This window comes from Myotis nattereri, assembly GCF_964212035.1.
Source record: "Myotis nattereri genome assembly, chromosome: 7".
NCBI lineage: Eukaryota > Metazoa > Chordata > Mammalia > Chiroptera > Vespertilionidae > Myotis > Myotis nattereri.
In genome coordinates, this window is record NC_138082.1 from 84,471,953 (window position 1) to 84,488,481 (window position 16,529).

The following is a 16,529-nucleotide window of genomic DNA, read 5'->3' on the forward strand; positions in this document are numbered from 1 at the left end:
TCATTTTCAGCCCTAGTCCTGAGGGCACCTCCCACACACACACTTCCAGTAGGTATCTTTTCAGGGAAAACAAAGCCTCTCTGAAATGAAAGCAGCACTTCCACCTCCCTTGCAACTTGTGAGCTGAGTGAGGAGAGAGGCAGAAGGGCTCCTGGCCCCTCCTGGTTCTGCCCTCCAACCCAAACCATACCTTTTGTGCTAGAAGGGCTCCCAGCGTGGGATGGCCGGAATGTGGAGACAGCGACTGAGTTAGAGTTAATAACACAGTGTCACAAAGGAATTCAAGCTGAACTCAGGAAATTTTCCTTCCAGGAGCCAATACTTTTCTGTCTTCAAATTCCCCTGCTCTATCTCAGAATAAGAACCCTCTGTCATTTTTCTCCTGGAGGCCATTTCAACTTCCTTCCAAGTGCCCCTTGTGAACTGACCAAAGAATCCTTGATTATGGAGGAGACAACCACCAGGTCACTAGGTGAGTTCTGTACACAAAGGTGAAAAGGCTCTGGATCCATTCCCAAAATGAGCCACCCTTTCCAGAGCCTGCCCTCGGGGTCTCCTGGCACTCTCCTGCAATCACCCCTAATTCCATGGGGTTTCACTGCAAACAGGAAGTGAAAGGGAGGTGTGGCAGTGAGGGCAACCAGCATCTCCCAAGCACACATAAACTCAACCCCTGAGGGAGCCTCAGGTGTAGCACTGGGCACCACACACACACACACACACACACACACACACTTCCTGGCCCCATTTCCCTCAGCTCTCAAAGCTGGGGTCCACGGCTAGGTCTTCATACCCCATCCAGTGGAGCTGGCTGTCAAGGCCCCGCCAGGAGCTGTCCCCTTCCCCAGGTAAGCCCGCCACAGGGGCTTCCCCACCCATCTCACAGCCAAGTGAGCCTGTGCACACTGAGACGCTGAGGATCCAGACAAGGAGCTCCTCACTCCGTTTTTCCGGGCAGTGTGTGCCATTTGAGGGGATAAATGAAGCGTCGGTAATCTCCATAAAAGAGCTTTCACGCTTCGTTCTCTGAAACTAAGTTGGGGCTTAGACGGAAAAGGAAAAAGGGACTTTTAATTTAAAGTACTGATCATCAACACTCTGGCTCTAGAGGGGCCCTGGGCAAGAGGGGTCCCTCCCCACCCCGGGAAGCAGAGGAGGCTGCCATGCCTCTCTGCGTATTGAACTGCTGGGTGGCGAATGTTATCTGGAGAAATGTCAGTGAGCAGTCCCAACGGCGGCCCTCTCTGCCGAGGCCCGGATTGGGGGCAGCGGGTCTTCTTCCCAGGGCAGGTGCCTTGCCCTTCATGCGGGGATGTCCTGGAGCCTTCCCTGCTTCTCTGCACTTATGGTTACTTTCTCCTGGTGGCAGCTTCTGTTTGGGGCCAAAGTTTGCACCCCGGGTGCACAGAACGCTCAGCGCATCCCTTCCCCACCCTGCGCCCCACAGTTCCTGCCCATTCAGAGGGCGCCACCAAAGAGTAAGGGAACTTTCCTATCCCCGAAAAGTAACTTTGTTCACTTTAGGCGAGTGGCATGGCGTGAGGGAACCTACATCTTTCAAATTCTCCCCTCCTCCAACACTTCCCCAGCACCCAGGGCCCCTCACTTCCAAGCCAGTGCCCAAGCAAAGACAAAAGCCTTCTCTGTGCATCACCAACGAGATGGGCCCTGTGAGGGAATTTAGAGACTAGAAGGAAACTCCAGGCCTGATGAGCGCGGAGCTGGGTTCACCAGATTCCCTGGATTATCCCGTTTCCGACCCAGCTCTAGGCTTCCGCCTGCTGAGCACAGGGCATTTGGACGGACCCCCGAAGCAGGGAGGCCGGCAGCGAGGCCAGAGCTCGGTCTGCAAGGGCAACAGGAGCGGGAATGGAGCCAAGGATCAAGGCCACGTCCAGCCTGGCCGGGACCTGGCTGCGCCCACTGTGCCTGGCTGCGCCCTTCTGCAAGCTCGGCAGGGCCTGCGCGGCGGCCGCCGCCCCCAGAGGACGCAAAGCGAGGACAAGTTGGCGCCGCTAGTTTTAAAGAAATTCCAAGCAAACAGTGAACCCAAGCGGGAAACCGCAGCTGTGCCTAGGGGAGCGAATTGACCAAACAGCTCTAGAAAGAGGGGAGGGAGGTGAGCAAATGTCTGCGCCAGAAGTGGTCACTTTATTGGGGGAAGAGGCAGCAGGGGCAAGGTTGCCACTTCAACTTTTTCTCTGCCAAAAAAAAAAGATTCCTTCCCCAGCGGGGGTTTCGGAAGGCGCTCACCTAGTCCGAGTCCCGGCAAATTCAGGTGGCTGCCCTTCGCGGGCCAGGTCCGGCCCAGCCACTCAGGGAGGAGGCGGGCGCAGGAGCCCCGGACTCCAGGCCCACGGCCGCCAGGGCCGCGCAGGGCGCAGAGCCGCCGACCAGCGTGGGTTTGGGCTCCCGTGGATGCGCGAGCGCGTCTGGTCTAACTGTTGGGGCAAGTTGAAGCAACACAAACAAAGTCCATCTCCACAGCCTTGAGGTCCACCCCCCCTCCTTCCTGCTTGACCCAGGCCGGGCCGCCCAGAGCCAGGGTTTGTGCAGCCAGGACTGCACGCCGCGGCGCGTTACCGCCAGGGGAAGGGCGCTCCCCCAGTAGCCACGAGTTAAAGGGGGACATGGGCGGCTGGAGAACATCGGGGAGGAGGACAGCGCGGCCGGCTCCGAAGTCAGCGCCGGTCCCCCACGCGCCGTCCGAGGAGGAGCGGATGGCCGGAGCGCCAGGCCTCCCTCGGAGGCGCGGAGCGAGGCAGCCGGGGGAACGGGAGGTGGAGAGCAGGGAGCCGGCGGGATGCCGGGCACTCCCGCAGCAGCGGCCGGTCCGAGGGGCCGGGGAGGTTGGCCTCCGGAGGGCGGCCTCCGGAGCAAAAACAGAAGCCCAGGAGCAGAGGACGAAGAGGAATCCCGAGACCGACCGGGAAGCCCTTACAGAATCACAGGAAGGAGAACGAGCCCGGCCTAGACCCAAACCGAAACCGTACAAGAAACAGTCGCTCGGAGAAGCGGGTGGGGGAGCCTGCGGCCAGAGCGCGGGTCCGCGCCGCTGGCCGGAGTCCGGTGCAGGGAGGTGGCCGAGGCGTCCCCAGCCAGAGAGCGGCAGGACCCGCGCCCCTCGCTGGGCGAACAGCACGCGGGCTGCGCGGTTCCCGGTGGGAGGGCGAGCCCCCGATGCGCTCGCATACCCAGCCCCCACTCCAGACGCGGGCCGAGGGCGGCGGGGCCCGCGCGGCCTGGGCAGGGCTGACCGGAAGTGCATCTGCTCAGCGCCCGCTGCCGAACGCTCCGGGCGCGGGCAGCTCCCGCCCGACCCGCGAGGCCAAGTGCGCGGTGGTCGGTGCGCGCGCCGTTTCCTCCGAGCCAGCCTGGGCGCGGCTGGGAGAGGCGGGCGTGCGGGGAGTCTGGTGGGCAACTTAATGGGGCAAAGATCGGAATCTCCTGGGACCCTAATCTGAGACGGGGGTAGAGTGGGTGCCAGAGCAGGAAATAATCGGACCTAAGTGACTAGTTAGAAGGGGAAGCAGGGGTGGGATGGAGGTTGGGGGCTAAAAACTGCTGGTCCTTAATATTCCAGAAAAGGGAGACTATGCCTTAACCCAGGTCAGCGCCGCTCCCTACCCTTGCAAAGTCTCCTTAGGACTTGATACTGCGCTGGGAGAATATAATTGCAATTAATATAATATAATATAATATAATATAATTAATATAATATAATAACAATGCAAACTTAAATGCGATTTGGTGTGACCTTGGCAAGACAGCCCTGCACCTCACTTTTATTTTCTGTAAAATGGGATGATAACATCCAACTCAAAGGCTGAGTGACGTAAATTAAGCCAAATGGCTTGTAATGTGCGCAGTTGGCCCTCCGTAAGTAGTGGGGGTTTTTTATTATTAATTTCAAATTTCTGGAAGTGTCATCTTCTGAATTGCCTCCAGTCTCATATGGACAAATCCGGCAGCTGGGGTGCAGGGGTTAGGGGGCACGGGGAGATCTGCGGAGGCGGCTGCAGGACTTGGTTTGTTTTCTTCAGCATCTACACTGCCTTGAGCGTGGACAACACTGAGACGGTTAGGATGCCTCTCCCTCCAGCCTGAGGAGGCCGACAACAGCGGCAGAGCATCGGCCAAGTTTCCCACTTTATCAGACATCCGTCCGTCCGCTTCATCAGGCGGCAGGGCTGTGGGTCTTTCTGCCAGAATTGGTCGGTCTTTGTCAGGGCCCCAGTCCACCCTGGCAGTGGCTGTGGCTGAATGTTAAATACTCCTGGGAGCCTCTCTTCTTGGACCCCTTCCACCTCGCCTGCACCTGCGGGAGCCTCTGTCCCCTGTGCTGTGATTGCTGTTCTTGGGGTGCTGCAGGCCAGGTCTTCCTGTGGGGGGAGGGGAGTGCACCCCAGATGGCGCTGCCCCGTCCCCTGTGCTGGCGTGGGGCGGGGGCTGGGAGGAACCTGCTGGTGGCTGCTAGTCCCTGACAGCATGCTCTTCTGTTTATGCCCCATTCCCACCCCCCACATAAGGGGTGAGGGGGGAGCCTCTTTTACAGGGCACCCCACCTCATTCTCCCAACCCCACTTCTCAACCCTACCCATTCCCATCCCCAAAAGCTGAGTCAGAATGGTTGATGGGAACGGCTTTTCAGGATGATGTGCACCTGCGCATGCACACTGCAGCTCTGCTTCCCTGCAGACCCAGAGCCTTCCATGGCTGTGGCCTGAAATCTCACCAAAGGTCCTCAAAACCCCACCCCCATATCTGTGGGGAGAATGCCGGAACGGAGGGGCCCCCTCCACTCCAGAGTAGTACCTCAGTGAGGAAAGGCTGAATGTAGAAGCAAACTCCAAGATCAAATTATAATGGCCCACAACTTATCAAGCTCTGTGAGAACTCTGTTTAAGAAGTTTGAGCCGTAGCCAGTTAGCTCAGTGGGTAGAGCCTTGGCCTGCGGACTGAAGGGCCCTAGGTTCAATTTCGGTCAAGGGCATGTACCTCAGTTGCAGGCTCAATCCCCAGCCCTGGTGGGTGCCTGAAAATAGAGGCAACCAATCCATGTGTCTTCTCTGTGTGTTTATCCCCCTCCCATCCACTCTCTCTCTAAAAAATCAATGAAAAAATATCCTCAGGTGAAGATTTTTAAAAAAAAGAAGTTTGCCTGCTCCTTCCCTGGGCCTGCCCCACCCCCAGGAGGTACAGCTGGGAGGGCACAGGGTGCACTGAAGGAATGCAGATGGTTATAGAGTCATATCTCTGTATGAACCCAGAGTAACTCAGATCAAGCCGTCCCCCTCCCCCCCCCCACACACACACAATCAAACCACTCACCTCAGCCCCAGTTCTCCTTGGTGGCCTCCATGGAAAGAAGGGAACAGACAGATGCGTCCTGGGCCATGGTAGCATGTCCTGTCCCTACATACTGGCTAGGAATGAAGCACACCAACCGGGGCCTGCAGGTGTGTTTTGGACGCCAATACATGTATTCCTGGACCATGTATAAATGTGTGCCAGAAACTTCTGCACAGGCAATGTCCATGTGCTTGCTGGGAGCACACCTCTGTATGCTAGCACTATATATCAGTCCATTTATATTTGTTTGTATTTGTGTACATGTGCACATATTTTGTGTGTGTGCTTATGTACACATGGTTGAGTTTATGTTTGTGCACTTAGATGTGTGGAAGTATGTGGATGTGGGATGTGTGGCTGTGTGTGCACTGACACTTTACAGTCAGAACACACTGGGGAGAGCACAGAACTCAGGAAATCTGGGGATTTTGCTTTTCACTTGCTATGTACTCTTGTTTTTAATCCTCACCTGAGGACATGCTTTTATTGATTTTAGCGAGAGAGGAAGGGAGAGGAAAGAGGGAGAGAGAAACATCCTGTACTCACCCTGACCAGGGATCAGGGATCAAACCTGCAACCGGGTATGTGCTCCCACTGGGATTCGAAACCTCCACCTTTGGGTGTATGGGACAACCTCCGGTCAACTGAGCCACAATGGCCAGGGCTCACTTACTGTGTACTTTTGAGTGAGGCACTTTCCCTCTCAGTATCACCCCTTCTCCCCACCCCCAGTAAAATAAAACTTTTTTATTTAAGAATTCCTGAGGATCCTCTCCAACAGTGGGAGTGCATTTAACAACTGGCCTAAAGCAGCCCTGCCCCTTTCCACAAGCAGCACCAAGAGTACATCTCTCACCTGAGCTCAAAGTAAGAGAGGAGACCCAGGTCTGTGGTGGGGGTGACCAGGATGGAGCCATACTCCGCCCCTCCCCCAGGTGGAGTGAACATGATCTCTAAGGTGAACCTATGGTGACATCAGAGTAGATGGGCCCTAGGGAATGAGACAAAACTAGAGAGAACTGCTGCTGGCCTCCTCGCTGCTCCCCCTCCCCAGGTCTGTGCCTGGTGGAAGAGAGAATGGGGGCTGCCTGTAGGGTCAGGGGAATGGCTTTTCCCCGTATGGGAAGAAAAAACAAGGTTGACTGTTGAAGGAACTGATGGCCACCCAAGAAGCACAGCAGACGCCTTCTCCCAGGGCAAGGAGCCTGACAGGGCCTCTCTGAGCCTGGCATTGGCCTTGACCTCTATGAGTCAGCCAAAGCTTACCCATGGCCTGTGCTAGGCCTGTCTTACTGAGGGCATTGGGGTGGGAACAGGGGGTCTGGAGCACAGTGACCTTCCTGGTGATAGCATCTCTGGAAACCCTGTCCCAGGTGATAAGGCTGTGGAGGCCAGGTAGGGGCAGTCTAGTGGGTCACGCCTTCTCTATTCCCAGGGCAGCCCAGCCCAAGGGGCCAGAGAACTTGGCACACACACCCACAAACACCAAACAGCCACACACCCAAAACACACACTTCCACCTCCCAACCCTAAATAAATATACTCAATACCACCCCTATACAAATGCCCACACACAATACAACCCACACGCATACAAGCTCACACAGAAACACAAAGCAGCCCCACACACCTAAATAGCCTCTCCACACCCACCTGCAGCCTCATCTCTCCGACCCTACCGAAGAAAAGGGGTTTTCAAGAGAAAAACAAAGACCTTTGGCCTCATAAAGAGCCAGGGATGCCAGGGATCAATACTGTTTAGACTCAGCTAGTGTGTATTTTCTCCTGGGCTGAGAAAGATTTAAGTTTATGGTTCAATTCAATCTTTAAAAAAAAAAAAAGGTAGAAAATGAGGAAGTTGGGATATCGCACTCCAGTATTTATTTCTATGCAGCCCCAGACTTTAAATACACAGGCGGCTCACTAAGCCAGCCCCATAAATCAGAGCTATCAATGCCTGTTTATGGTTATTACTACTTTCTTTTTTAAGAGGGGGTGCAAGAAAGAGGTCTGACCAGAGTCCTCCTCCGCTCTCCTCCACCCCATTCAGAAAGAAGGCAAATGGGCTGGGGGAGGAAGAGAAGATGGGGAAGTCACGCTGGACGATTGACTTCAGGGTCTTGGCCAGATTCCTGAGGTAAAGGCAGGAGTACGGAGTATGTAACATAGAGAAAGACATAGCCGCAGAGGAGGCATGGACCAGATGTCTAAGTCCTGAGAGCTTCAGTTTCCTCTACCGAACAAGGAAGAAAATTCTCTTTGCTCATAGTGATTTAAAGAGAAAAGGAGAAAATGGGGAAGAAATCAAATTACATAATAATGACACATCTCAATACTTTACTAATACAATCATGGGACGGGGTCACCACCTCCTCTCTCTTCCTCAGGGTTAAGGGCAAGAGCTCTTGGCTTTGATCTCTCTCAGAAGAGGTGAAGAGGAGCCTTAAGGAACAGATGCCTCCTCGAATTGCTGCTTATGTTCATCCCTGCTCCAGCCTCTGGATCTGGTGGCCTTGAGGAGCTTAGGCACCCTCAGGGGCCACAGTGGGGAAGGGAGAAGGAAGGGTAGCCCAGTGTATATACTAGCTGAGCCTACAGAACAGTAAGGTTCTCTGTGGAGCTGGGCACCTCCTAACATTGGATCTGGATGTGACCAGGAAACTTCTTAATGTTCTGAGCTGTCTGGATTCCAAAAGGAGTGCCCTGGGCCCCAGGTCTGAGACCCTGTAACCTGAAGGCCTGAAGAGAGTGAATATTCCAGGCTCCCCTCTCCCCCAAAGAAAATAAAATATGTGCTTTCAGCCACCAGAAAAACACTCACCTGAGCCCACCCAAAGAAGGCCCATCTCACTGCTCCCAACTCTTCACACAAGGATTGGGTGTGAAAGGGATAGAAGGAAGAGATTAACTGCAATAGTTGGGAGCCTATGGCAATGTCAAATGAGTCTCCACCTCCAGGCCCCCAAACACCTAGCCCTCAAGCCTGGAGCAGCAACTTGCAGGGTCCCTAGGCTTTCTGGACCTGGAGCCTAGCACTGTCACTTCCCCAGACATAGGCCTCAATCAGGGGGAATTTACAAAGAGGCAACATGACTGGCCATTCTTACTTCTCCCAAAATCAGTTCTGCAAAAACAACAGGAAAGAAACCCAAAGGAAGTATATAGAAACAGAGTTCCCATGCATGCGCGCGTGTGCACAACACACACACACACACACACACATTCTGGTGTGTAACACAAATAAGCACATGAGTACACACTGTAAGCTGCTCAGACATCCAAGTGTGCACCTAATTACAGAGAAATGAACACCAGGTGCACGACACAGGTGTAGAGGTACACAAAACCAGGCAGGTACGCATGCACATGGTCACACATGCACACAGGTTTTCAGGGACACCTCCATATCTAGCCACACACGTACAGGTACACACATACATACTGCAGAAGAAAGGGAAAGGGGGGAGGGCAGAATTTACTATTTTAAAAATCCTGAACAAAAGGGAGATGACACCTCCTACAGAGGGCCCTCCTCTTCCCACTCCTAGTCCCTGAATGCCAGGGTCCCAGGGTCTGCCCAGGAAGGATATGCCCTAGGGTCAGGGGCGAAAATCTAGACACTTCCCTCTGGGAAGTCCAGGCGTCTAAGGGTCCGGGAGCTTGTGTTTGAGTCCTCACCGTCAGGAAGCAAGCAGGACTTTGTTGGGAATTCTGAAAAAGCCACCCCTCCACCACCCTCCTCAGGTTTGGGGTGGGGTGAGACAGGCCTTGCCCACATCCTCCTTGATCCGGGCCCTGTAACCCCAGCAGCAGGACCCAGCGGCTGCCACTTTGCATAGCTTCCCAGCACCCAGGCCTCTTCCTCCCGGTTTGCGGGACAGGAGGCTGAGCCCTAGGAGGCTCCAGGCGGCCCTCGCCCTGCCGCCGGGTGGAAGGAATCCCTCCTCTAAACGAAAGGCAGCGAAGCCCAGGCGGCCGAGAGGCCGGGCGAGCGCCTCGCACTAGTGGGCTGCCCAGGACCGGAGGCAGCCCCTCGCCTTTGCCCTGCCCCGGGAAGGCCTGCTCATGGAGGAGAAAACCTCGAACCCTGGAGCAAAACCCGCACCAGAACAAACATTAAAAGGAAATGTGCCGGCCGGAGCTAGAAGCAGGTTGAACAGGAGGAGGCCGTTGTGGGGACCCTAGCCCAGCGCAGGAGCAGCCCGACAGCCGACAGCCAGGCAGCGCTTCCGAAGCCCAGCTAGGGGTTTCCGGCCTTCGGGCTCCTTTGAACCCAATCAGAAACCCGGCGAGTCCGGCCAGACTCTCCAGACCCGGGTCGGTCCCCGGATCGCCGCCCCGCTGCCACCCCGCTGCCCCCTGGCCGCCGCATTCGTTGTGCGGCGAGCGCTGGGTGCACTGTGCGCGCAGGGCGCGCGGGTCGCTAGGCCCTGCGCCCGCGCCCACGCCTTCCCCAGACCGAAAAGAGGGGGCCGCCGGCGCGCGTGAGCACAGTGTACACTTTATTTCAGACTACAGGTTTCTGAACATAATAAAATCTTTGGCTTGTAGCGGCGGTTCAGTCTCGCAGTCTGTGGGGTCGTATTTCTCAACAAGTCTCCGGAAAACGAAAGGGGGGCAGGACAGACAGAGCGACAGAAAGGGGCTGAGGAGGCGGGGGAGAGCGAGGAGCAGACACGCGAGGGAACACACTCTCACGCACACAAAGAAAAGTCCCAGAGAAACGAGGGCCAGCGATGCGGGGCGGGAGGCACCGGAGAAGCGATAACATCAAAAGAAAAAGGCAACGAAAACGAAACTGGGCCGGGGCAGCTGGGGGGGGGGGTGGAGGTGGGGGATAAAATAATAATTATTATAATAATTATAACAATAATAATAAAGGAGATTAATAAAAAGTCCAGCAAATAGAGATCGCTACACATCTTTCTTTTCCTTACCTGAAATTAAATATATACAAGGTCGTAAGCGGTTTGGCTAGATAGAGCTTTAAGGAGTTTGCAGTTACGTCCCTTATACTGTTTATAGAGAATAGATCTTATTTTTCGATAGCACCTGTCCGAGTCTCTCTTCCTTTTTAAAATCGTTGCCTTCGAGCGTGACTCTCCGTTCTGGGGAGCCCTCTCTCTTTCCTCCCCTGTTGCTCCCTCTCTCTTTTGCGCAGATCCTTTCTCCCCGGAGCTGGGCTGGCGAGGCGGCCGCGGCGGTGCCCGGCGGGCGCGGGCGCAAAGGCGGACCGCGCGGCCCCAGCCTGGGCGGCTACTCGCTCTCGTCTTTGTCCTGGACCGTGGTGGTGGAGTGGTTGTACAGTCCCTGCGCCATGAGGTGCAGTGCCAGGCCGTTCTTGATGCCGGTGGCTTTCTTGATCTTGGCGCGCTTGTTCTGGAACCAGATCTTGATCTGGGACTCGTTGAGACTGAGCTCCTGGGCCAGGGTCTGCCGCCGCTGCTCCGTGATGTAGCGGTTCGCCTGGAACTCCGCCTTGAGTCTCTGCAGCTGCTCGGCGGTGAACGCCGTCCGAGGCCGCTTGTCCTCCTTCTCGTTCTTCTTCTTCTTCAGCTTCCTGGTGCGCGGACCTGCAGCGGCGGGCCGGGCCGGGTGGGGGTGGGGACAGAGGGCAGGAGGGAGGGGGTTGGGGGAGAGGGCAGAGGAAGCCGTGAGAATAACGGAGTGGAGCGGGATCGCGCCCCCGCGCTTCCGCGGCGATAGCGGAGGCCCTGCCGCGCCCCTGGCCCCGGCTCCCTCCCGGCAGCGGCTAACCCCCGCATCCATCAGCGGGCCGCTGGGGTCGCCTGGTTCCTTTCTTCGGGGCCAGAAAGTCACGAGGAAAACTGGCCGAGGCTGTCTGTGTAGCCCACACCCCAGTTCAGAACAGGAGAGCCTAATGACAGGCTTAAATCACAGACTCCAAGATGGAGCGGGATTTGGAGCCCCATCCTGTCCAGGCCAAAGTTGGAGGTCAGGGGCCTGCTGCCTTTTCAGCCCTGAAATAAAATGAGGTTCAAGGCTGGGGCAGTGAAGACACTAGGGCAGGACTGCCCTGCGGGAATTGTCAGTCTCCCTCCTCAAGAAGCACAACTACACCCGCACCTCCAAGAAGACCCCATCTGCTGTGGTTATTTACCCAGAAAACAAGGAGATAGGCAAGGGCTGTGAGAGGCTTAACTGGTTTCCAAGTATTCAGTGTCTGTTCTGTCTACTCTTCCTTTCTCCGCTTCCCCCCCTTGGCCTAAAGAAGGCCTGTATAGGGAGATCTCTCCCTTCTCTAAAGAGGGAGATGAGGCCTTCACCCAGTAGCAGCCTTACCCACATGCCCCCTGGGTTCGATGGTGCCGGTAAGAAACAGAGGGCCCTCCCCAGCTGCAGGGGCAGCGTCCCCTTTTCTCTTTTGAACACATCGGCTGCAGTGTCAGGATTGAAAACTTCAGAATAACAAAAACAAATCAGATCTGCTTTCTTTGCCCACCTATGCCATTTGCAAGGAGACTACATCCTTCCTGCCGCCCTGTATGAGCAAAATAGGGGCAGAGGAACACAGAGAGGGGAGCAGTCGCAACAAAAAACGTGTGCTTTGCCCCTGAGATGGATATGGAAGGAGGCCATATCCATCTCCCTCCAAACCTGATCTGGGAAGAGGGCTGCCATGGACTCAGCCTGGAGAGAGGAGCGAGGAAGCCCATGAACCTGCACCTCTGTCCATCAGCCTCCGTGCCCAAGTCTGCTGGCATCTACCGCCTGGTCCCTGTCTTGGTTATGGGAGCTTACTGAGCCCAGTGAAGACCCTGACAGGCCTGTTAACCTCTAAAACTGTCTGGAAAGAAGGGTCTTCACCAGTGTCTCCAAACCTAGCGACAAAGGGATAAGCAGCAGCGGGCTCCTGAGCAGGCCAAGGCCTGGAGTCGCCAGCTACCCTGTGACAAAAGAGTCTAGGCCTGGCCAACCACAGAGACTCAAGTGGCTTAAGGTTCATCTCCCTCAACTGTCCACACAGGAGCAGGAGCCAGTACCCTGCCTCCTCGTCCCCTAAGAGGGACCGAGGCCCAGAACAAAGACGAAGCCCACTACCCAGCAGGGTGAGAGAGGAATGGGAGGCAGGCCAGGCAGGAGGAAGGCCTTGACTTAGATTAGTAATTCTCGGAGCAGGCAGGGATGGCCCAGGAAATGTGGGCATCCCAGAAAGGCCACACTGTGTTGTGCGTCCAGGACGTTGTTAGTGTAGTGTGTGCCTGTGTGTGTGCAGAGGCACAGACACTTGTAATAAAATCGTAGCCTTTTGGCCAGCCTGAGCTGTAGGGCCTGACAGCTCAATCACTCTATCCATCAGGCGAGTCAATCAAAGCAGCTTTTCGGAGGTTCAGGGAGCCCGACGTGTCAATAACCGGGCTGAGATGGCAGGGGCTGATAGCACGCATCGATCCGGGCTTGGCCAGCACTGGCCATTGCAGTGGGAGTAGAGCGGCGTATGGCTATGCTTTGCCCAGCGGCCTGCCAGGCCCGGGTGCCCCGAACCCAATCCCAGGCCAGAGCCCCTGCCGGCCACACGGGCGCTGCGAGCCAGAGAGGCAGGCCGGCCTTAGCTTCCTCTCCTGGGCCTATTGGCCGCAGTCTCCTCTCCTAGGACAGATCTTGGCCTTGGATCCTCCAAGCGCAAGGTATAAGAGGAAAAGGGGCCAGAGGAAAGTAAAAAAAATAAAAAGTGCGGGGGCTAGGCTGGCAGAAGTCTGCTAACCGGCAGATGTGCTGTGCGGTAGGAAGGAGTTGATAGGAAGGAGTTAAGCAAGGAAGATGTGCAAGCCGAGGCGGAGAAGCTGTGGAGGCCGCCTCTAAGTCCTCCGCCTGGCTTTCTGGACTGAGCCCGACCTGTCCTCCCCTCTCCCACTGTCTGTCGGTCATCATCAGCTCCGGGGAACCAGGAGCCAGTGGCTCTCGTCACGCGCCGTTTTGTCTACGGTCGTTCCCTGGCTTCTACCCACCCGGGTTGGATTCTCTTTGCTACCGGCCTGGGGAAGAAGGACAGCGATCAGACGCTTTTCTCTTTCCCTGTGCGTCCTCAAATCTGTCCCTATGTAAATGCACGCTATGCAGAAACCATCACGATGGTGTTTGCGTGTGTAAGAACACCCAGGGGAAGGTTATTTCTCTGGTCAAAGCCTTGCTGGATTTCAGCCTCTGCAGGACCACGCTGGCGGGATTGCAGACCCCAATCATTAGGCCCACCTTCCCGCCGGCTCTAAATACCTCTTTTTCTGGAAGGAAAATCAATGACTGACTGTGTCTTTCCTGATAATAATAATAAAGGCAAAACACAAAGAAGACCCCAGAGGCTCGGAGTTCAAAATCGAAGGATGGAGACTCGAGCTTCCAGTGCTGTAGCCTCCGCAAAAGCAAGGAGCGCAAAACTGGGTGCACACTCGGTTGTGCCTGGGACCAGAGCTGAGAAATAGGCAGCAGGCATGAGAGAGGAGAGCGGCCGAGGCCGGGATTGCTCTCCCCAACGCCGCGGCTAAGAGTCCTGGTGCATCCGCGGGGCTGGAAGGCAAGGCGCAGCCCGGGGCCGGGTACTCACCGGAGGACGGACGATCGGAGTAGCGTGTGCAGTAGACCCAAGCGGGCCACACGAGAGGCTGCTGCGAGTCCGTTTTGACCACGGGCCCACCGTTGGCGGCGCCCATAAGCAGGATGGCTGGGTTGCCGTGCTCCGGATACTTGGCACCCTGCGCACCGGGGCTCCCCACGCCGCCGCCACTGCCGCCGCCGCTGTCTGAAGGCTTGGCTGTTGCTGCCGCCGCCGCCGCCGCCGCTGCCACGGCCGCTGCCGCCGCCGCCGCCGCCGCCGCCGCCGCTGGGTTCCCAGCCTTGGACGCACCCGTGCCTCCGGCAGCGACTGACGGGGAGCCGTCGGGTGGGCCACAGTTTGCGTCCGGGGAACAGAGGAGCGAGGCGGCGCCCGGTGCCCGCGTGCCCAGCGGGTGGACGGGCTCTCTGCCTGAGCCGGTCTGGCCTCTGTCACGCTCCACCCGGCCTCCTCCTGCGCCTCCTGCGGCCGCGGCCGCCACCAGGAGCTGCTGCGGCGACTGCTCCTTTTTGCAGCCGAAGTCCGGCCTCAGGATGTTGTCGATGAAAAAGTTGGTGGTGCGGTGCAGCTGGGCCGCGGGCTGCGGCTGGTGAGCAGGCGCCACGAGGTGCGGCGGCGGCGGCGGCGGCGGCGGCGGCGGGGGCGGGGGGTGCGAGGGGAGGTGCGGGTGGTGGGCCAGGGGCGGCAAGCAGGGCGCCGTGGGCGGCGAGGGGGGCGCGGGCTGCGGGGATACCGGCACGCTGTCTCCATCGCTGCCGCTGCTGCCGCTGGCGCCGGGGCTGAGGCTCAGGCTGAGGCTGCCCGGGGCCGCCGCCGCCGCCGACGCGCCGAGGCCCGAGTCGCGCTGACTTTTAGGTTCCGGCTGCTGTTCTTCCATACTCGGCCGCCCCGCCGCCCCGGCCGCCGCGCCGGCCCCCGCCCCCCCTGTCTCGCTCCCCACCCCACTTTGCCAGCGGCCCGTGGGGGTGCGCGGAGGAAGGAGGCCTGAGAAGCCTCCGCGAAGGCACAGGGCGGGTGCAGGAGAGAAAAAGCCCAGGCGCCCGGCCTGGATCGCTCGCTCTTACCGAGCAGATGATCTCGCTGTCTCTACCTCTCCCTAATTTGTAGACATCCAGATATGGAGACACTTGGCTATTTCTCTTTTCTTTCTGCAACCAAATTAAACGACTGGTTTTAAATGGGGAGTAAGCCACGGCCAAAAAAGAAAAAAAAAAAAGACAAGAAAGGAAAAAAAGAAAGCAAGAAAAAAAAATTTAAAGCTCCAAGATTTTTTTTTTCTTAAAGGGGAAAAAAATAGTCTTTAAAGTCTAGCCATCTTCCTAGGCAGTAGTGAGGGGTTTGACTCCCCGAGTGTCACGCTCAGCTGTGCCCAGAGCGCGAGCCTGGCAGCGCCTTTAATCGCCTTTGCTTTTTTTGCAGGGAGAGCGCGTCTCCGCCAGCGCCGGGCTGCCTTTTTTTTTTTTTTTTTTTTCCTTCAAATCTCTGACAGCTCGGATCTTTGCACAAACTCTCTCGCTTAAAAAAAAAATCACCCAGGCACACTTTTTGCCTTCAAACCGGAAGCACGTGAGTCAGGGCCGCACGTGTGCGGGGCCAATGGCGAGCCAGGACTCGCGCTGACACCCGGGCCTCGGCCCAATGGGCGCGCGCGGGACTTTGCGGATAAATAATCCGGGGGCGGCGGCTGCGGGCGCTGAGGGGGCGACTCGGCGCGGGCCCGGGGCCTCCGGCCAGCCCTCCCCAGCCCACACCCCAGCCCCTCCCCCCATTCAGGCCAGGACCTACGAAGGGGCAAAGGAGACCCAGGAGAGGTAGATCTCGGGGTAGGCAAATAGAGAAGTAACTCTGTAAACAACTTGTTGGAAAAATGCAGGGTTATGGGTGTGTGCGCGCCGGGTGCAGGGTCAGGAGGCTGCGGCCTCTGCGCTTTTGTACTCACACGCTTAAGGAACTCAGCCTTGTGTTTCCTCGTTTTCTTCTTGCTGTTATGAAGGTGAAAGTTGTCATTGTCCGTGTGTGTAGTGAGAGGGAGAGGTAAAACCAGGAGGGTCGGAGATGTGAAATAGACCTAGAGTTGAATATTTTCAGAGAAGCAGTTTATTTTTCACAAATAGCAAACCCGGGGGGCCAGCTGCGCCTCTCTAGAACCGTCTGTTTGTAGGTTTGCAGTCCATGCCAGTCGGTTGCACTGGGTGTCCTTTCCGGGGTATCCACACCCATGCCCTTCCTTGTCCCGACCTTCTGCAAGCCCCAGGAGGCGTCCTGGCGCCATTAAGCCCGCCCCGAGGGCGCGCGCGAGAGAGCCCCACTGCCGGCGGGCCAGCTTCTATTCCTTCCCGGGCCGCCGTAGTCTAAGCCTTCCCGTCAGCATAGAGTTACCCTGGCCAGGCCTCTGGGCCAAGCAAGTCAGGGTGCGGATGCGCCCAAGGCTCCGGCTTTTGGGTCCAAGTCAACCTCCGTGTTAAATTTCCCTGCAAAGTGAAATCAGACAAATACTAGTACTGCCCCCCGGTATTTGCCCTCGCCAGCTGACGCCGTGGACAGCCGGGGCACCCCAGTTGCCCAGATTTCCTGAGGTTACTCCCCACTCCCTGGAGGCCTCTGG

At 57.0% G+C, this 16,529-nt stretch overlaps 1 protein-coding gene across 1 annotated transcript; it reads right to left on the reverse strand.

The window, feature by feature from the left end:
- Positions 1-10,608: 10,608 nt before the first annotated feature.
- Positions 10,609-14,801, reverse strand: EN1 (engrailed homeobox 1; the record flags this gene model as incomplete). Its single annotated transcript, XM_081095969.1, has 2 exons — positions 10,609-10,925; positions 13,916-14,801. 2 exons carry the CDS (start codon positions 14,799-14,801, stop codon positions 10,609-10,611), a joined length of 1,203 nt encoding a protein of 400 aa, XP_080952095.1.
- Positions 14,802-16,529: the final 1,728 nt, after the last annotated feature.